Source organism: Mobula birostris, chromosome 7 (assembly GCF_030028105.1).
Source record: "Mobula birostris isolate sMobBir1 chromosome 7, sMobBir1.hap1, whole genome shotgun sequence".
NCBI lineage: Eukaryota > Metazoa > Chordata > Chondrichthyes > Myliobatiformes > Myliobatidae > Mobula > Mobula birostris.
In genome coordinates this window covers 152,327,013-152,349,838 of record NC_092376.1, presented here as the reverse complement: position 1 = coordinate 152,349,838, position 22,826 = coordinate 152,327,013, and the positions used below count along the sequence as shown (strand labels likewise).

Sequence of the window (22,826 nt, the reverse complement as noted above, 5' to 3'; positions counted from 1 at the left end):
TCTGAAACGCGAAGCTCCCATTTGAAAAACCTGCCGATACGTTCACAAAACCAGTTCACTTTGTCTCGAAAAATACATAGTAACTTCTATTTTGAAAAAGGCACACTCGACAACTTCATGCCCAAGAAACAACTTTACCTCGAACTTCAAAACCATTATGTGTATACAGAGGATTTCACAACACGTACGGCATGACAGGAACAGTATATACAAAAGCACACCGGAAGTAGGACCCCCCATTATCCTAGTTAGTATTAACTTACTTTTATTAATGCTCACACTACAACAAAAATGAGCAAAATGGAGCAAGCACATCGACCCCAAAATCCCTCCTCCCGCACAAAACAAAAGTGATCGAAGCGGATGAAGCACATTGACCTCTCAAATCCCTCCTTCCACACAAAATGAACAAAAAAAAATGGATCAGGCACATCGATTTCCAAATCCCCCTCCCTGCACAAGAAAAACACGAAGATCAGGCAAGGAAATACAGAATAACAAAACTATAAGACTGAAAAAAAGTCTATAGTTAAAGTCCACATCCAAAACACAGGAAAAAAACCTGGCAACGCTCTCCGGGAGCAGTGATAGGCTCTCCCCTCTCTGATATAGCGCAACCGATCAAAAGGCAAGCAGCCAGCGCTCAGCTCCTGCACTTGCTTTGATGCTTCAATCACCCTCCTAAGTGTGAACAATGGAAGTTATATTCGATGAAATAGAGCCAAACATCGGCTTGCAGTCTGTCCTGCAGCCTGCCCATTACGAGGTTCGGTCACGCTACCTCTACCTCCCAGAACCCTTTTGCAGACTGTAGAGTGCTGGAACACCCAAGTGATCTCCAAACTTCCACAATTGCCTTGATGTTTTAATTGTCCTTGTCACTTCAACTGGGCGAACAACAAAAGCTATAATGAGCAAAATGGGGTCAAACATCAGCTTGTGTGTCCTCCTGCCACCTTCTCAGCACGAGGTTTGCTCACACTGCCTCTGCTTCCCGGAATCTTCTCGGAGACTGCACAGCACTGAAGCACCCAATAGATCTCCAAACAGCAAAAGACAGGCTGTTTTCATATTTTCACATGGAATCATATTCAAGACGAGAAACAAACGCAAAAGACATAAAAGAAGTGAAAAAGATGGTTTCATGATCTACCCAGTAGACGTCAACCAAAGGAGCATCGTACACACACACTATCTTGACCAGATCAAGATTGTGAAAAAGACATGAGGAGGATACAAAAGGATATGGAATAGATTACATGAGTACGCAAAGATCTAACAGAGTATAATGTAGGGAAATGTGAAATTGTTCAGTCTGGCAGGAACAAATAAACTATATTATTAAAAAGGTGAGACATTACAGGGCTTGTACGTGGTTATTACAACAGATTTGGAAAGCCACCAGAATACTGTTTATTTCAATGGGAATTGAATACAAAAGCAAAGACACAAGGGTCACTACAGATGCTGGAATCAGGTGCAAAAAATGAACTTCTGGAGGAACTCAGCCGGTGAAATGGCAAGTGTTGGGGCACGAGGATGGTTGACTTTTCAGATAAGCCACTGCATTGGGACTGAGAACACAAAGGGGAGAAAGCTAACGTAAAGAGATAAGAGGATGGAATGAGATAAGGGCTGGCAGGCAGTAGGTGTAACCAGTACCTACTACACCCCTCCCCTTCACCTCTTTATACCCCTTTATATCTCTCCTCTTCACTCCAAGTACTAATGCAGGGCTCAAATCAAAACATGAACAATCTCTCTGCCTGCACAGAGTTCCTATAAAAGTAGAGATGTCCTGTTTTAGTTATCTAGGGCACTGATGAGAACACAGTGAGTGGTCTGTTGATACTGGCTGCTGAGTTCCTCCTGCATTTTGTGTGTTGCTTTGGATTTCCAGCATCTGCATAATCTTGTGTACAAGATGTTGTTCTCTTTACTTAAAGGAGGATGTGGAAGTATCGGGAGCAGGTCAGACAAAATGTATTAGACTCATACCTGGCAGATTGTCTTATGAGGGAATGTTGGGCAGGTTAATTGCGTATTTGTTGAAATTTAGAAGAGCATGCAAGATCCTGAGGGAGTTTTTACATAGCATGTTTCTTTGTGAAAGGAACTGGAGCTCGGGATTACAGTCTAAAGATAACAGGTTGTCAATTGAAGGCAATGATGAGATGAAAATGTTATTCTTCTGTCTTTGGATACACTTCTGGAAAAGGCAGTGGAAGCAGATATTTTGAATATTTTAAAAGCAGCAGATGATAGATTCTTGATAAGCAAGAGATTAAAAGGATCTGGAATTGAAGTGTGGTCCTTCAGGTCTGCTTTCCCATCTATTGAGATAATAATAGATACTATCAGATCCATTATGATCTTAGTACGTAAATGGAAGTGGAGACCTGGAGGCACAAATTGTCTATTTCTGCTGCCAGTTTATATGCTGACCAGCAATTTGCTGACATTTGTAACTTGCCATTTATCTGATTTCTATTTTAGCAACAGCGTGGTGTGGTTAACACCTCATTATTCCACTAGCAACATCTGGCCGATTTTCATCATTTCTTTTGTTCTTTCCAATGTTCGATGCGGGTGATGCAATGAGCTTAAACACCAGAAACATCAAATTGCAAATCCACAGAGACAATAGTCTAAGTATGGAAATAAGATTATATGTTTTATAACACTTGCAGACTATCTGTGACTGTCAGGTATGATAATTTACTAACCATTCACCTGCAGGATGTGGGTCTGGTGGAGGTCATCATAGCCCAAAGCATGGCAGGTGTAATTCCCCATGTGGATTGTTGTAACCTTTGTAATATAAAGGGAGCCATCATCACCAAAATCCTGCAAAAAGAAATGGAGACACTTAGCCTTGCAGTAAAGAAATGGCATTGCAAATATAAAATAAATTCAAAAACAACATTGGCTTTTCAGTAATATACCAAATTCATTGAAGTGTTGCAATTATCAGCATTAATTAATCATAGTTGAAGTCAATGATTAAACAATCGATAGTCTTTAGCTGGAAAGATTTTGTAAAGAGTAAAAGCAAGAAGATGCACAGAGTAGAAGGCATAAAGAGTAGGGACTACAAAGGTTGAGGAAAAGTGTTACTTAATGAACCTTGAGTTATTCCAAAAATCCACGTGACAGCCTACTGGGCAACCTTCAGTTCTTGCTGGATACTCTGGAGTGGGTGGGTTGAGATGTACTTGGATATTGGCTATGACTTTCACATTTTATGCCTTAATAATAATAATAATACTGAATGCAATTTTTTTTCAGACACTCACATCTGACAAATATCTGCCTCGATATCCACTGCATCACTCTTTTATTTGGTAGATTTTGAGTTCAGATAGTAATAAACATGGTGTCAGGCCCATTTGATCTTCTGATATTCTCAGGTAGTTTTCGAAGGTATAAGCTTATATTAATAATATCTTACAAGTTTATACTGAAGCAAAAATAGCATTCCAGTACTTCTTCATAATCCCTGTTTAAGCGAAGCAAGAGAAGAACAACTGGGACTTAATTACAAATCTGTGATCCCATTATTGGATCTTGATATATCTATGAAAGAAATAAATGAGATCTGGTCCTAAAACCCTTGTATAGCTACAGGCCAAATAGATTAATATTCCTGGAAGTATTGCAGTTACTTTAAAATAATTGGTTGCTTTGATACAATGTAAGTGAAGAAAATGCGTTCAAGACAAAAATGTGCTAATTAATGTGAAGAATGAAACCATTAGAGAATGGAATCCTAGGCAGCGTTTCCACTTTGTTTTAAGCAAAAAGCAGGCAGCCGCGATTCAGCCATCTGTAATATACTCCACCTGATATGGTGAAATACATATTGCAATGGATTTGATTTGGCTGAATTTCACACTTTTTAAATTTTCATTGACTTTATGGGAAATTGTTCTTGGGAATGTGAATTCTTGGGAAGGTGGCATAACATGTCATACACCAAGCTCTTGGCAAATGATATTATATGTTGTTATATAAACTTACATTGATATCTTCTAGATCCAAGAAATTTAATGTGATTCCATTGTGCTTCCAGATGATCGGTGGTCTCAGGGTGCCCTGTACAGCACATGACAAGACGGCGCTCAGTCCAACAGTTACTGTGGTTATACTGACCTTCTTATCTTCTGGAAGATTTAGCTGAATAACCTCTGGAGAGAATAATATTGAAATCGCAACTAATCAAACAATTCAAAATGATCTATATCCAAAAATAGTGCATAAATTAACATATTAAACAATTTAAACACATGATTAACCATTTAAAATTCCACTGCTTAAAAATCCAGTAATGAAGATTTTGTGAGACACTTGTGGACAGCTGCTAATTAAATGAATGGTCTTATTCTTCTTTGGTGGGGAGCATACAGCTTAACCCTCCATTCTTAAAATAGCACCATCCTAGCAGATAACCCATGCTGTGATTAATTCCTCCAGAATGGTCATGGGTTTTCTAAAGGAATGGAACTGAAGTTTGCTTGAGACATCAGGACCTGGGGCTTGGAGATAACTTGGATTATCAATTGCAGAGAGCACAGCGTTGAGTTTGATTGAAAAACAACTTTTAACTCAGGAATTTAAAGAGTGGGTAAATTAATGCAATCAGCGAGTTACGGGAATCTTAGAGCCTTTTCCAATGTTTTAGAAACTAATTTCCCCAACTGTACATTTGACCTAATTTGAATATTTCCTCCTGATGTTTGTTTTATTTAGCATTTTAGCTCTATTGCTGGTGCGTTTGCATTTTCTCTTTCCTTAGTTCTTGCTGCAATCAAAATTACAAAGTTTTTTTCATTATCTGTAATCAAGAAGGCACCTCTTTATTTGACTAGTGCAAGTGTACAATCATTGGCTGAATATATCTGGCAAAGGTTGTTGAAAAGCTAATCTCAATCAAAAAGCAACACTGTCTATATTGGTGCTTTGGCAATTAAAAAGCAAAATATAAGGTTGAGTACAATTTGCTTCTATCTTGATTTGTGGTTTTCTGAGATAGCCAATGAAGCCATTTTGCCCCTGTAGATTCAGCCACAGGTGGGACAGGTGGTGGTGTTAGATGGGTGGGTAGTTTGGAAGGTGGTGCATTCTTTCGGCTGTTTACACCAACTTTCTGTGCACACGTGGCAGAGTCCTTCGGAGCAACATTAGCTTTATCAGCCACCTTAGAACCTATAGAGCCAAAGTGCTCAGAGGTACCTTTCGTAGGTTGTTCATGTCTCAGAAGCTCAGGAACTGCTGCCCAGCAGACCTTTGAGAAAGATGCTGGATTTGAGGTCTTGCTCTTCAAAGACACTTCTCCTCAAAAAGCCAAAGGCAATAATGAATTTAATTAACAATGTCTGACTTTGTTGATAGATGACTCATGAGATATGGTAAGTACTTTCATGTTTTACAGAGTCTTGTTGTGGATTTCTATTTTAGGAAGGCAGAGTTATATAGCAGGGACAGGTTGACGTTGTTAAATAGCAGACCTATTCTTTCACATGCTCCAGCGAACAAATATCAATGACGACTTGAAACTCAGCTTCTGAGCATGTGCTGCAGCTCAAAAGACTAATGTTGGGGTGACTTTTGTTTTGGAGTAGTGGAGACATGAATTATACAGTTTCCAATTTGGCTGCAAACCAGCTCAACATCTTTGTGAAGCTTCTTGAAGGTTCAAAATTCAAGGTTCAAGAATGCTTAATGTAATTTCCAGTACACAAGTGTAAAAGAGAACAAAATAAATATTACTCTGGATCTGATGCAGCACAAAAAGAAAAACACTATGATAAAGAACACAATAATAACGAAACACAATACAGTTAAATACATAGAAAAGTTTATATACATTGACTGTATGTCTATAAAGTGATGCTAGGTACAGGAGTACCTGTAGATAAGGTGACTCTGACAGGAAATGAGGAAGTAGTGGTGGTGGGGGGTGTGGAGGGGTGGGTTAGTGGGCGGAGGTGTTGATCAGCCTTATTGCTTGAGGAAAGTAACTGGTTTTGAGTCTGGTGATCCTAACATGGATACTATATAGCCTCCTCCCTGATGGGAGTGGAACAAAGATGGCGTGGGATCCATCATGATGTTACTGGCCCTTTTCCAGTACCTTTCTGTACATATGTTCTTGATGGTGGGTACGCTGGTGCCAGTGATGCGTTGTGCGGTTTTGACTATCCAATGTAAAGCCGCCTTCTCCATTGCAGTGCAGTTCCACGTGACCCAATCTTTCCTCATAAGATAATCCCCTCCTCTCTGGCTTCAACCCCTGTATCCCCTCCAAAGCCAGGATATCTTTCCTCAAGTAAGGAGACCAGAACTGCATGCAGTATTCCAGATATGCCCTCTCTAGTATCCTGAACAATCATTACATATCCTCCCGACTTTCAAATTCAATCTCTCTGGCAGTGAAGGCTAAATTTCTATTTATCTTCTTGATAACCTGCAGCACCTACAAATCAACCTTCTGTGATTCATGCACAAGCACTCTCAAGTCCCTCTGCACAATAGCAGGCTGCTATTTTTCCCTATTTAAATAAAAATCTGATCTTCTATTTATCCTTCCTAAATGGATGACATTGCACAGAGGCGTAGTGGTTAGACTAATGCTATTACAGCAGGGACAGGTTAGGGTTCTTGACCTGGGATCAGAGTCTGCCGTTTGTATGGAGATTGTACCTTCTCCACGTGACCGAGAGGGTTTCCTCCAAGTACTCTGGCTTCCTTCCACACTGCAAAGGTGTACGGGTTAGTATGTTAATTGGTCACATGGGTGGGATTGTGCTGTGCAGGTTCACTGGGCTAGAAGGGCCTGTTACTGTACTGTGTCTCTAAATAAAATAAAATAAACATCATTCGATGCGATATACTCTGCATAGGGTCTATGACATCGCTGCAATGCAGCAGTGAGATCATGGACCCTATACAGATTTCACAGGAGGAGGTGTTTGCTATCTTGAGGCAAATTAGGGTGGATAAATACACAGGGGCTGATAATGCATTCAAACAGACAATCAGGGAGGTTAGTGCAGAAAATGCAGGGGCTTTAGCAGAGATATTTAAAATATCCTTAGGCACAGGTGAGGTGGTGAAGGACTGGAGGATAGCTTATATTGTTTCGTTGTTTAAGAAAGACTGTAAGTGGGACTACCACTAAAGGTCATGGGTTAAAGGTGAGGTGTTTGAAAGGAATGAGTGGATAATTCTTCACTGAGAGGGTTGAGGGACTATGGAATGAGTTCCCAGCACAAGTAATAGATGTGGGGTTGGTTTCAACATTTAAGGGAAATTTGGACAGGTACATTGATGGGAGGGGTATGGAGGGCTATAGTCTGGGTGCTGGTTGATGGGTCTAGGCAGATCAATGGTTTGGCATGGATTGGATGAGCTGAAGGACCTGTTTCTGTTATGTGGTGTTCTATGACTCCATTGTCCAGATCTTTGATCACTCACTTAAGCCATATATATCTTTCTGCATCCGCATTGACAGAATGAAAGACTAAATGAGGTAAAATAAAGAGGCATGTATAATGGTTGGTGCTGCTCCCTGCACTTGGAGTTTATGTCTATTATGTCTTTTGGTGGGCAGAATCCACACCATAATTCAGAAGGTCGTTCTTTAGCCACTAGAGAGAGATGGTTGAGGTGGATGCTTGCAATGACTTTCTCTATAGCAAGCTACTGTGAAGCCCTTTTGAAGTTAGCGCCATTGGACACGTCTCCTTCGTTGCAGATGGTCGATGAAGAATTACTTCATCTCCTGAGTGCCTTGGTAGTTTCTCATCTTTCCTTCATAGCAGATGAGTTTGCAATTTTCAGAGTGAAGATGAGGTGTGTAGTGGTGTCAAGGATGCTCAAGTCATAGAGAAGTTATTCTTGAGGATTGTTATCAAGCAATTCTTCCTGTGGACACTGACTGTCATCATTAATAGTTTCACTTCTCTCATCCTCCCTCCTTCCTTTCTTATATCCCCTAGCCCCATTCCTCCTTTCCCTAAACCAGTACAGACTAAACTGACTAGCTGTTACAGGACAAACTATTGGTCTGAGCCTGCAAGGAATAAACTAAATTGATCTCAGCAATCTTAACCTAATTGTGGCAGATGCATCCATCCACTTTAACACGTCTACAATTCACAAGTGCACAATCTTTGTGGAGGCAAAGTGTTATCCTTATGCTGTGGAAGTGCTCACCCTCAAAGAGAGGAATTATAATTGCACTGCACGGGTTAGATACAGACCTGGCAGCTTAAAATTGGGCATCTTTGAGATGCTGTGGGTCAACAGCAGAAATATAATTACCATATTCTGTAACCCTGGCATGGCTCTGTTGTGATCAACCCTGTCTCAATGAGAAGTACCGGCAGGCAATTCAGCTAAGGCATCAGGTCCACCTATTATGAAAAAGTGCCAGCCTAATGAAGCTACAGTGCAGGATAATGTGTGATAACTAGCATCAGAGCTAAGCAACATCACAACCCATGAATCAGACTAAAGCTCTGTCGTCTTAACAGAGCTATTTATGTATGGATGGACAATTAACAGTCTTGAAGACTGACTTCAAGAGTATTCCCATTCCCATTCCCATCCTTATCAATGCCTGGTTCCAGCATTTGACTGCTGACAAACGGATGAAACATTTGAACCTTCGTCAGCCAGACATACTGAATAGATAATCCATTTCTGCTTCCTCTTGAGATGACCATTACGGAAGCTACCTTTTGCCAATTCAATTCCACCAACTCATCATGATATAAAGCATTGGCTGAGATCACTGGATGTACAATGATCACGGAACCAGACAACATTCCAGCTGCTGTACTGAAGACCTAAGCTCCATCTTCATCTTTAATCAAGTGGCTCCAACACAGTTACAACTGGCATCCAGCTAATTATTTGATAACTTGCTCAGTATACCTGTTCATAAAAAGCAGGAGAAATCAATCTGGCTAATTACTGCCAATCTGTCCACTCTCCATCATCAGCAAGATGATAAAAGTGCATGTCAACAATACTCTGAAATGACACTCACTCAGCAGTAGCCTACTATCAGTGCCCAGTTTGCATTTTGTCACAACCAATCAGCTCTAATCTCATGACAAACTTAGTGCTTAGATAGAACCATAAAGCTGAACTCCACAGGTGAGGTGAGGAAGTCTGCCCTTGAGTCAAGGCAACATGTGCAACAAGTCCAACAAGTCCTATTGTTAAAATGGAAGTTGGTGGACATGAAAACAAAATCACACCAGTGATTGGAGTCATATATCACACATAGGAAGATGGCTCTGTGTGTCAGAAATCAATCATTCTAGATCCAGGCTAACACTACAGGAGATATTCTTGGGTCAACCAACTTCAACTGCTTCACCAATAGATTTTCATTCCTTCATTAGGTTGAAAGTGGTGATGCTTGTGATGATCTGTATATTATCCAATTCTGTTCTGAACACTTAAGTAAATGAATCCATTCAAGCTTATCTGTACCAAGCCGTAAGTAATGTTCAAGCATGGGCTGATAATTAGCAAGTAAGACCCCTAATAAAATAAAATATTATGACCTATGATTCACATGCAATTGCATTTCTAATGATATTTCTCACCATCAATAACCCAGAGGTCAATGTTGTCAAGAAATTCAATTGGACCAATCACATAAATATCATGGCTATAGGAGGATATCAGAAGCAGGATGCCTTGCATTGGATGACACGTAGTCTAACATCCCAAGACCTTTTTACAATTTACAAGGCACAAGTCTGAAGTGCAGTGTATACGTCCATGGATGAATACAATGCCAACAGTACTCAAGAAGCTTGATAGCATTCAAGACCCAGCTATCTGCTTTATTGGAACCCATCAAATACTCTACTGTTGGCTTCATCCAACAAGGGTCCACAATGATTGCAGCATCGATCATCTACAAAATGCTCTGAAGTTATTCTTTCAAGCTATGGAGCTCACAAAACTATAATCTCCATCATCAAGAAGGTCCGGGGCAGCAGGTACATGGTAAAGCTATCATCTGCATTTTCATGTTCAAAGTGTACAAAAACACTAACTTGGAACTATATTGCCTGTATTTTATTGTTGCTGGATTTAAATCCTCAAACTCCCTCCCCAATAGCACTGTGCAAGTACCTTCATAAAAAAAGAACTGGAGCAGCTCAAGAAGATAACTCAGCATCATCTTCACAAGGCAGTTAGGGAAGAGCAATAAATCCTGACCATGTCCGTGAAGTCCAGATCCAGAAAATGAATAAAACAAAACAGACGCTTCTCCCCTTCATTGCGTACACTGTTACTATTTTGAACAACTTCCTCGAACACTGTTCTTGCTTAACTCAATGCTTCTCATGTCAGTCCACATAGCTGCTTCAGCATTGAAGTATTGTACAGTAATTCATACATTGACAAGGCAATATTGATTAGAAGACCCAAGAGTGGCAAGAGAACCTAAAAAGGCCATAAGACATAAGAGCTGAATTAGGCCATTTGGCCATTGAGTCTGCTCCACCATTCAATCATGGCTGATCCTTTTTTCTCCTCCTCAGTGCCGCTCGCCAGCTTTCTCCCTGTAACCTTTGGTGCCAAGTCCAGTCAAGAAGCTATCAAGCTCTTCCTTGACCACAGCCAATGACCTGGCCTCCACGGTTGCCTGCGGTAACAAATTCCACAAATTCACCACCCTCTGGCTAAAGAAACTTCTCCGCATCTCTCTTTTAATTGGACACCTCTCTATTGTAAGGCTGTGCACACTTGTCTTAGACTCCCTCACCATGGGAAACATCCTTTCCACATCTACTCTGTCTAGACCTTTCAACATTCAAAAGGTTTCAATGAGATCACCCCTCATCCTTCTAAATTCCAGTGAGTACAGGCCCAGGGCCTTCAAATGTTATTCATATGATAACCCTTTCATTCCCGGAATCACCCTTGTGAACCTCCTCTGAACCTTCTACAATGCCAGCACAGCTTTTCTTAAATAAGGAGCACAAAACTGTTCAGAATACTCAAGGTGAAGCCTCACCAGTGCTTTATAAAGCCTCAGCATCACATCCCTACTCTTGTATTCTAGACCTTTTGCTATGAACACTAACATTGCATTTGCCTTCCTCACCACTGACTCATCCTGCAAGTTAACCTTTACGGTGTTATGCACAAGGACTCCCAAGTCCCTTTGCATCTCAGATTTTTGGATTTTCTCCACATTTAGAAAATAGACTTCACATTTATTTCTTCCACCAAAGTACATGACCATGCATTTTCCAACATTGTATTTCATCTGCCACATTCTTGCCCATTCTCCTAATTTGTCTAAGTCCTTCTGCAGCCTTCCTGTTTCCTCAACACTACCTGCCCCTCCACCAATCTTCGTGTTATCTGCAAACCTGTCTATAAAGCCACCTATTCCATCATCTAAGTCATTAATATACAGCATAAAAAGAAGTGGTCCCAACGCCGACTCCTGCGGAATACCACTAGTCACCGGTAGCCCACCAGAAAAGAATCCTTTTATCCCCACTTGCTGCCTCCTACTGATCAGTCAATACTCTAATGATGCTAGTAACTTTCCTGTAATACCACGGGTTCTTAACTTGATAAGCAGCTCGTGTGTGGACCTTGTCAAAGGTCTTCTGAAAATTCATATATACAGTACTGTATCCACAGCATCCCCTTTATCTGTCCTACTTATAATCTTCTCAAAGAACTCCAACAGGTTCATCAAGCAAGATTTTCCCTTAAGGAAACAATGCTGATATTGTCCTATCTTGTCCTGTGTCACTAAGTACTCCATAACCTCATCCTTAACAATTGTCTTCAACATCTTCCCAGCCACTGAGATAAGGCTAACTGGTCTATGATTTCCTTTCTGCTGCCCCTCTCCTTTCTTAAAGAGTGGAGTGACATTTGCAATTTTTCACTCCTCAAGAACCTTGCAGCGTCCAATGATTTCTGAAAGATCATTGCTAATGCCTTCTACCGCTACCTCTTTCTGAACCCTAGGGCGCAGTTCATCTGGTCCAGGTGACATATGTTCCTTAATGTATTTCAGATTATTGAGCATCTTCTCCCTTGTAATAGTAACTGCATTCACTTCTCTTCCTCACACTCTTCAACATCTGGCACACTGCTAGTGTCTTCCACAGTGAAGACTGATACAAAACACTCATTTAATTTATCTTGGATCTCCTTGTCCCCCGTTATTATTTCTCTGGTCTCATTTCCTAGAGGTCCTATATCCATTCTCTTCTGTCTTTTATTTTTTATAGAGTTGAAAAAGATTTTTCTATCCATCTTGATATTGTTTGCTAGCTTGCTTCCATATTTTAGCTTTTCCCTCCTAATGATTCTTTTAGTTGTTTTCTGTAGGTTTTTAAAAGCCTCCTAATTCTCTATCTTCCCACTAATTTTTGCTTTGTTGTATGCCCTCTCTTTTGCTTTTACAATGGCTTTGACTTCCCTGTCAGCCACGGTTGTGCTATTTTGCCTTTTGAGTACTTCTTTGTTTTTGGAATACATCTATCCTGCAGCTTCCTCATTTTTCCCAGAAACTCACACCGCTGCTGCTCTGTTGTCATCCCTGCCTGAATCTCCTTCCAATTTACTTTGGCCAACTTCTCTCTCATAGCACTGTAATTTTCTTTACTCTACTGAAATACTGTTACATTAGACTTTACTTTCTCCCTATCAAATTTCAAGTTAATCTCAATTATATTGTGATCACTGCCTCCTAAGTGTACCTTTACCTTAAGCTTCCTAATCACCACTAGTTCATTACATAGCACCCAATCTAGTTTAACTGATCCCCTCGTAGGCTCAATGACAAACTGCTCTAAAAAGCCATCTCGTAGGCATTCAACAAATTCATTCTCTCTTGAAATCCATTACCAACTTGATTTTCCAAATCGACCTGAATGTTAAAATCTCCCATGACTATCATAACATTGCCCTTTTGTCATGCCTTTTCTATTTCCCATTGTAATCTGTGGTCCACATCCCAGCTACTATTTGAAGGCCTGTATATAGCTGCCATCAGGGTCCTTTTACCCTTGTTGTTTCTTAACTCAACCCACAAGGATTCCACATTTCCGATCCCATGTTACATCTTTCTAATGATTTGATGCCATTCTTAACCAACAGAGTCATGCCATCCCTCCTGCTTACCTTCCTATCCCTCAAATACAATATGTAATCTTGGACTTTCTGCTCCCAACTACAACCATTCTTCAGCCAGGATTCAGTGATGGCTACAACGTCATAGCTGACAATCTGTAAAAGTGCAACAAGATCCTCCACCTTATTTTTTATACCCTGTGCCTTGAGATATAACACGTTGAGTACCATATTTGCTTCTCTTTTTGACTTTGCATCCCTAATACACTGATATTCACTCTGCTGGCCACAATTTTGTCCTGTCATACCTAACGGTCTGACTGCACACTATCTTTGCTTTTTTACCATCCATCCTACCCTGAGTCCATTCATTCTGGTTGACATCCCCCTGCCAAATTAGTTTAGAAACAATCCCCAACGCTCTACAGAAAACCTGCCTGCGAGAATATTGGTCCCCCTTGAGTTCAGGTACAACCCATCCCTTTTGTACAAGTCTCTGCCCCAGAACAGATCACAATGTTCCAAGAACCTGAAGCTCTGCCCCTTGCACCAGCTTTTCAGCCATGCATTTATCTGCCAAATCATCCTGTTTCTACCTTCAGTGGTGTAAGCATGGCTAGCAATCCAGAAATTACTACCCTGGAAGTCCTGTTTCTCAGCTTTCGTCTAGCTCTCTAAATACTCTCTGCAGGACCTCTTCGCTTTTCCTTCCTATGTCATTGGTACCAATATGTAGCAAGACATCTGACTGCTCTTGTCCCTCTCCAAGTCCTCAGGATCTAAGCACTGAATACAATTGTCATTATGATTTATGGTACAATGTTAGCATGAAATAAAGATTAAAACCTAACTGAAACTTAATATTACTTTTCCCATACCTAAAATGTTGAGACTTTTGTTGATAATATTAATTTACAGCCATTGTTATGTGGTAGAAGTACACAGTGAAATATACTTGGCAGGCATTGCACTAGCATATTGTGAAACAGCTGGGTGTGTACTTGAACCAGTCTCTTGCACTCATAGCCTCAGTAGGAAATGAAAGAAATTTCCGGTTCAGAAAGAGGTATTTCATGTTCATATCAATCAAAACAAAAAGTTATTGACATTATTACCAGTAGCAGACTTGAAAGTTATCAGATACTTATTCTCGAACTTTAAAACTACGGCAAATGTTTCTGCCTAAGTTACACTCACAAGCAAGAAGTCCGATCTCCCATCAATCTGTGAGTGATTTTGTTTTACCCTCTTCTAAGCCCAAAATCTTCCACCTATTACCTCAAATCTAGGCACCCCAACAGTCTCCTCTCAGCTTAGAAAAGTAGGTGGAACTGGTGAAAAGTCTTCAGAGTAAGGAATGAGGGGAACATGAAGAGAATAAACCAAAGCATTGGAAAATGGGAAGCGAAATGCTGAAATGCTGAAGTAAAAGCTTGCAGTTTGGCTACGCAGAGTCACAATGTCAGCTTGCAGTGCACAAAATTCTTGAAGAAAGACCAAGGCAACTAACTCGAATCTTACAGAAATTGACAATGTAGCTGATGAAGAATTACAAGTATCATTGGACGAAAGGCACAATGATATGACCAGAAAGACTCAGGTAGTGAAAATTAGCTAACGATACCTACAGTGAGCAGCTGTACAATAAACAAATTATTGTGCCACCATTCCAGAAACTGACCGGAGTTCCAGAACCTCATCACAACCCAAGAGAACTTATACTTTGTTGAATTTCAAGCTGTGAGTTCAGTAACAGTAAGAGAGAAGGGGAAACACAAGCCTAATCTCTAACAATCTTTGATTATCCACAGAGCTATAATAATTATAATATTGCTATAAAATGAAGTATTCATGTCTTGAATCTATTCCAAGTATTTTTAAGTTAAATGACTTAAAATTACCGGTTTACAGTTGGCATCAAGTTGGCTTGGCTCAAAAATGGAAAACTGATGCGGGGAACTTTTTTTTAATGGTTTTTGCTTTCCTCATTTAATGCATAATTCTACTGAATTAACTTCACACCTGAAATAGCATGGGAGTAACATTTACATAATTATCTTTAATCACTTGGAAAATAATTCAAAATTATGACTTTGCAATGTTAAACATTGAATCAACTAATACAAATACCGGACATGAAAGGGAGGGAAGCCAAGGACCTGCTCACTCAGGGTAAGAGAGGAACGGAAGGGGAGTGTTAAACTTAATGTAAGGGAAAAGTGACTGCTGCAATTTCTATTGTTTATGACAGTGAAGTTTTATCATAAAGGTAAAACTTAGCTACAAAGTTATACTGTTAGCAAAAGCAATTTTTGTCAGTCACTGGAATTAGTAACTCAGTTGGACTGTTGGTGGATTGAGCTCTGGGATAGTGGGGAAAGGGACAAAGGAGGACTTCTGGGTGGATATGAGCACAATACATCTTTTGGGGAATCAAGAGACTCATGATGAAATATGACAACTATGTCAGGATTTAAATTCTTTCTTTAACATCCATTCCAAGTTGCACACCAATAGATCTTGACTATGTTCCTCCCTCAGTCCCTACAATGAGTAACTTTTACAGTCGACGTTTCGGGCCGAGATCCTTCACGATGAATGGTCTCTGCCCAAAACGTCGACTGTACTTCTTCCTATAGATGCTGCCTGGTCTGCTGCGTTCCACCGGCATTTTGTGTGTGTTGCTTGAATTTCTAGCATCTGCAGATTTTCTCGTGTATGAGTAACTTTTCATCTTTTTGATTTCAACCCATCATGCCTACATTCCTCTTAAATTATTCTACTTTTTTTTTGTTGATCCATCACTGCACATAAATTTGCCTACCTAGATTCACTTATTTTCTGCTTTGCTATCTCATGAGATGTTTTACTTCCATCACGTTATCACAGATTAAGGCAACCTCATCATCTGGTATCCAGTTCTGTGCTAATCCCTATTGCTCCTCCCCCTTTATCTGACTTTTGAGATAAAAATCTGTTTCTTGAGTTACTTACACTCCAGTTTTAAATGCACTAACTGCTGGTCCTCAGGTTGCCGTTTCCTCGGCCTCATGTCTACCTCTGATGTCACTGACACCATTGTTTGTCTCTTGCATTGGCTTGTGACATGGGGTCGCCTTCCATTCCTTAATTCAAAGTCCTGAACTTTTATGATGAAGAACTAGTTTTTTGCTTAACAGAACAGGCAATTCCTTTGCTCTCCTTACTAAGAGCACAAGAGCAGAGTTCATTGAAAGTGATTGCACAGGTACACAGGGTGTTGAAAAAGGCATTTAGCATGTTTTCCTTCATCAGCCAGGATGCTGAGTATAGGAGTTCAGACTTTATTCTGCAGATGTATAAGCTGATTGTGAGGCTGCACATGGAGTACTGTGTACAGTTTTGGTGACCCATTTATAGGAAAGACGTGGTTAAAATGGAAAGAGTGCAGAAAGGATTTAAGTGGATGTTGCTTGGACTAGAGAGCCTGAATTATTGGGAAGGACTGACCAGGCTAGAACTTTATTCCCTGGAACATAGGAGAACGAGTAGCAACTTTATAGACATTTTTAAAACTACGAGGGGCATAGATTTGGGATACGAGGGGAAAGATAAAAGAGGACTTGATGGTAACTTTTTCATGGTGTGTATATGGAATAAGCTGCCAGAGGAAGTAGTTGAGGCAGGTATAATATTATCATTTAAGCATTTTGATAGGAAAATACAGGGTTGGGGTTTAGCATGATATGGACCGAATGCAGGAAATTGAGACTAGCTAGGTGGGCACTGTGGTCAGCACGGAGTCGATGGGCCAAATGGCTTGTATCCACACAATTTTCTCTCTTTTTGTTCTGTTTATATTCCTTTGAACCCTGTCACCATTACTCCTGTCCATCCATTCTCCAACATTTTCTCGCAGGTAATAGTTCCACCTCAAATTCGTCAGCAATGTGGTCAACCCCAAAATCTGTCTCCATCTTTCCCTTCGTCCACTTTGAGCAGTTTGAATCAGAGTTCTACCCCTACCTGATAACGAGATTAAAATGACCTTTATCATATTTACAAATGAAAATCCCATGTAACATTAAGATTTGTCTGTAGCCTTTTGTATAACAATTTCCAGCCATCCCACGCCACGCTTTGGAAAGTCTGATCACCTGGCTGTATTTCTACCCCTGGCATTTAGGCATGGACTAAAGAATGTAGCACCAGTGGTGAGGACTAACAAGTTATGCTCACTCAAGGGAGATGGAGGAATACTTACGGGACTTCTTTGAGTCAGCAGACTGGCTGTATCGAGGGATTCATCTTCAAATCTGAATGACTATTTCACAGCTTTCACTGACCTCATCAAGACCTGTGTGGATGAGTGTGTGCCTTCAAGAACGTACCAGACATACTCAAATCAAAAGCTGTGGATGAACCAGGAGGTTCATATTCTGGTGAGGGTTAGATCTCTGCCATTCAATACCAATGATCCAGAACTATACAAGAAGTCCAGGCACGACATACAGAGGCTATTTTAAGAATGATAAAGCTAATCTGATTGAAGTTGGAGACAGATTGGGATTCACGTCAGCTTTGGCAGGATTTGTAGGTCACTAATTCCACAAGACAAAACTTAACATCATGAATGGCTGTGATGCTTTATTCTCAGATGATCTCAACACCTCTTATGCAGACTTTGAAAGGGAGAATAAAACTACACCTTTGCAAATCTCTGCAGCATCTGGTGAGCCAGTGATCTCTGTCTTGGAGGACTACATCAGAACATCTTTCAAGAGGGCAAACCCTCACAAGGCTTCAGGTCATGATGGTAAGGCACTGAAAAGCTGTACCAACCAACTGGACATCTTCAGTCTCTCACTGTTGTGGTCAGACATTCCCACCTGCTTTAAGAGGGAGCATAAAATCATAGCAGTACCCAAGAAGAGCAACAACAGCTGCCTCAATGACTATCACCCAGTTGCACTCACATCTACTATGATGAAATGCTTTGAGATGTTGGTCATGGCCAGAATCAACTCTCGCCTATGCAAGGACTGGACCCATTGTAGCTTGCCCATTGCCACAATAGGTCTACAGCAGATGCAATCTCACTGGCTCTCCACTTGGTCTTGGATCACCTGGACAATAGCAGTATCAATGTCAGGCTGCTGTTTTTTTGATTCAGCTGTGACAAGAATACACATAGATTAAGAAGTAGCTGTCCTGTGCTGGCACCAGTGGAATCAGCAGTTGGTCTGCCACCTGTCTTCAGGAGAGAGAGAGATAAGGAAAACAATGGAACAGCATTTGGAGATGTTAATGAAGGAAGGCGAGTTGTCAAGAGCGGCTCACCCTTTGAACCCCGAACTGTTTGAAGTGATGGACAGGCGATACCCCAGCAGGGGGATAAAAAGGGACAGGTTCACTAAGGCGACACACACATGACACCCGAGGTAACGAGACCCTGGAAGCGGTGCGCCTCTCACAAGTCGGTGGGGAGCTTTTGGACGGCTGATCGCGGGATCAAGCCATAGACGCTCAGGGCGGAAAGGCACGATTGGCGGGAACCTGGTGTGTGTCCACCCTTGCCTGGGAAACGATTCGTACCTGGAAACGGAGGGGTCACGGTCGGTGACCTCAGATGACATCACAAAGGACTCGCCCGAAAGCTGACTGCGAAGGTCTGTGTGGAAGCTGTGTTGAATATTCATTCGTTTTGCTCTCTCTCTCCTTCCCCCACACTGTCCATCGCCACGGCAGTGATTACTGTGAACTGAACTGAACTAAATTGAACTGAACTTTGCGTCACTTTGAAACTGGTCATTTACCCCTAGACAACGATAGAGCTTGATTGATCCTGTTATCTTAATTCTGTGTACATGTATGTTTATCATTGCTGAACTGTTGCATTCATTATCCTTTTGATTAGAGTACTGTGTTGCTTGTTTCTTTAATAAAACTTTCTTAGTTCTAGTAATCCAGACTCCAACTGAGTGATCCATTTCTGCTGGTTTGGCAACCCAGTTACGGGGTACGTAACACAGCTCAGTGTTCAACACAATCATAGACTCAATTCAAATCAACAAGCTCCAAAACTGGGCCTCTATACCACCCTCTCAAATGGATTCTTGATTTCCTCACTTGAAAACGATAGACAGTGCAGATTAGAAATAACATCTCCTCCTTGCTTACAATCAAAGTCACTGGTACACCTCAAGGATACATGCTTATCCCACTGCTCTACTCTCTTTACACCCACGACTGTGTGGCTAGGCACAGTTCAAATGCTATCTATAAATTTGCTGATGATACTACTACTGTTGGCAGAATTTCAGATAGTGACGAGGAGGCATACTTGAGCGAGACAGATCAGCTGATTTGAGTGTTGTTGAAACAATAACTTTGCACTCAATTTCAGTAAGACCAAGAAATTCATTGTGGACTTCAGGAGGGGGAAGTCAAGTTAACACACAGCAGTCCTCATTGAGGGATCAGAAGTGGAAAGGGTGAGCAGCTTCAAGTTCCTGTGTGTCGACATTTCTGGGCCCAACATTTTGACGCAATTACAAAGAAGGCACTACGATGGCTATATTTCATGAGGAAACATAGAAACATAGAAAATAGGTGCAGGAGTAGGCCATTCGGCCCTTCGAGCCTGCACCGCCATTTATTATGATCATGGCTGATCATCCAACTCAGAACCCCGCCCCAGCCTTCCCTCCATACCCCCTGACCCCCGTAGCCACAAGGGCCATATCTAACTCCTCTTAAATATAGCCAATGAACTGGCCTCAACTGTTTCCTGTGGCAGAGAATTCCACAGATTCACCACTCTCTGTGTGAAGAAGTTTTTCCTAATCTCGGTCCTAAAAGGCTTCCCCTTTATCCTGAAACTGTGACCCCTTGTTCTGGACTTCCCCAACATCGGGAACAATCTTCCTGCATCTAGCCTGTCCAATCCCTTTAGGATTTTATACGTTTCAATCAGATCCCCCCTCAATCTTCTAAATTCCAACGAGTACAAGTCCAGTTCATCCAGTCTTTCTTCATATGAAAGTCCTGCCATCCCAGGAATCAATCTGGTGAACCTTCTTTGTACTTCCTCTATGGCAAGGATGTCTTTCCTCAGATTAGGGGACCAAAACTGCACACAATACTCCAGGTGTGGTCTCACCAAGGCCTTGTACAACTGCAGTAGTACCTCCCTGCTCCTGTACTCGAATCCTCTCGCTATAAATGCCAGCATACCATTCGCCTTTTTCACCGCCTGCTGTACCTGCATGCCCACTTTCAATGACTGGTGTATAATGACACCCAGGTCACGTTGCACCTCCCCTTTTCCTAATTGGCCACCATTCAGATAATAATCTGTTTTCCTATTTTTGCTACCAAAGTGGATAACCTCACATTTATCCACATTATATTGCATCTGCCATGAATTTGCCCACTCACCCAACCTATCCAAGTCACTCTGCATCCTCTTAGCATCCTCCTCACAGCTAACACTGCCACCCAGCTTCGTGTCATCCGCAAACTTGGAAATGCTGCATTTAATTCCCTCATCTAAGTCATTAGTATATATTGTAAACAACTGGGGTCCCAGCACTGAGCCTTGCGGTACCCCACTAGTCACCGCCTGCCATTCTGAAAAGGTCCCGTTTATTCCCACTCTTTGCTTGCTGTCTGCTAACCAATTCTCCATCCACATCAATACCTTACCCCCAATACCATGTGCTTTAAGTTTGCACACTAATCTCCTGTGTGGGACCTTGTCAAAAGCCTTTTGAAAATCCAAATATACCACATCCGCTGGTTCTCCCCTATCCACTCTACTAGTTACATCCTCAAAAAATTCAATGAGATTCGTCAGACATGATTTTCCCTTCACAAATCCATGCTGACTTTGTCCGATGATTTCACCACTTTCCAAATGTGCTGTTATCACATCTTTGATAACTGACTCCAGCAGTTTCCCCACCACCGACGTTAGGCTAACCGGTCTATAATTCCCCGGTTTCTCTCTCCCTCCTTTTTTAAAAAGTGGGGTTACATTAGCCACCCTCCAATCCTCAGGAACTAGTCCAGAATCTAACGAGTTTTGAAAAATTATCACTAATGCATCCACTATTTCTTGGGCTACTTCCTTAAGCACTCTAGGGTGCAGACCATCTGGCCCTGGGGATTTATCTGCCTTCAATCCCTTCAATTTACCTAACACCACTTCCCTACTAACAAGTATTTTGCTCAGTTCCTCCATCTCACTGGACCCTATGTCCCCTACTATTTCTGGAAGATTATTTATGTCCTCCTTAGTGAAGACAGAAGCAAAGTAATTATTCAATTGGTCTGCCATGTCCTTGCTCCCCATAATCAATTCACCTGTTTTTGTCTGTAGGGGACCTACATTTGTCTTTACCAGTCTTTTCCTTTTTACATACCTATAAAAGCTTTTACAGTCAGTTTTTATGTTCCCTGCCAGTTTTCTCTCATAATCTTTTTTCCCCTTCCTAATTAAGCCCTTTGTCCTCCTCTGCTGAACTCTGAATTTCTCCCAGTCCTCAGGTGAGCCACTTTCTCTGGCTAATTTGTATGCTGCTTCTTTGGAATTGATACTATCCCTAATTTCTCTTGTCAGCCACGGGTGCACTACCTTCCTTGATTTATTCTTTTGCCAAACTGGGATGAACAATTGTTGTAGTTCATCCATGCAACCTTTAAATGCTTGCCATTGCATATCCACCGTCAATCCTTTGTGTCATTTGCCAGTCTATCTTAGCTAATTCACGTCTCATACCTTCAAAGTTACCCCTCTTTAAGTTCAGAACCTTTGTTTCTGAATTAACTATGTCACTCTCCATCTTAATGAAGAATTCCACCATATTATGGTCACTCTTACCCAAAGGGCCTCTCACGACAAGATTGCTAATTAACCCTTACTCATTGCTCAAAACCCAGTCCAGAATAGCCTGCTCTCTAGTTGGTTCCTCGACATGTCGGTTCAAAAAACCATCCTGCATACATTCCAAGAAATTCTCTTCCTCAGTACCTTTACCAATTTGGTTCACCCAATCTACATGTAGATTGAAGTCACCCATTATAACTGCTGTTCCTTTATTGCACACATTTCTAATTTCCTGTTTAATACCATCTCCGACCTCACTACTACTGTTAGGTGGCCTGTACACAACTCCCACCAGCGTCTTCTGCCCCTTAGTGTTACGCAGCTCTACCCATATCGATTCCACATCTTCCCGGCTTATGCCCTTCCTTTCTATTGCGTTAGCCTCTTCTTTAACCAGCAACGCCACCCCACCTCCCCTCCCTTCATGTCTATCCCTCCTGAATATTGAATATCCCTGAACGTTGAGCTCCCATCCTTGGTCACCCTGGAGCCATGTCTCTGTGATCCCAACTATATCATAATCATTAATAACAATCTGCACTTTCAATTCATCCACCTTATTACGAATGCTCCTTGCATTGACACACAAAGCCTTCAGGCGCTCTTTTACAACTCTCTTAGCCCTTATACAATTATGTTGAAAAGTGGCCCTTTTTAATGCTTGCCCTGGATTTGTTGGCCTGCCACTTTTACTCTTCTCCTTAGTACTTTTTGCTTCTACCCTCACTTTACACCCCCCTGTCTCTTGAGTTTGAGGAGACCAAGTATATCACAAAGACTCTCACAAATTGCTAAAGATGTGCCAGGAAAAGCATTCTAA

General features: G+C 41.3%; 1 protein-coding gene across 4 annotated transcripts in view; it reads right to left on the bottom strand.

The window, feature by feature from the left end:
- LOC140200858 (follistatin-related protein 5-like) overlaps window positions 1–22,826 on the bottom strand; it is a 681,870-nt gene that overhangs the window by 52,493 nt on the left and 606,551 nt on the right. For all 4 annotated transcript variants that reach the window (XM_072264488.1, XM_072264491.1, XM_072264489.1 and 1 more), the window contains exons 7-8: window positions 4,021–4,187; window positions 2,727–2,847 (exon numbers count right to left, since the gene is read on the bottom strand). In XM_072264488.1, coding sequence (XP_072120589.1) covers window positions 2,727–2,847; window positions 4,021–4,187 — 288 coding nt within the window. The remainder of the gene's footprint in view (window positions 1–2,726; window positions 2,848–4,020; window positions 4,188–22,826) is intronic.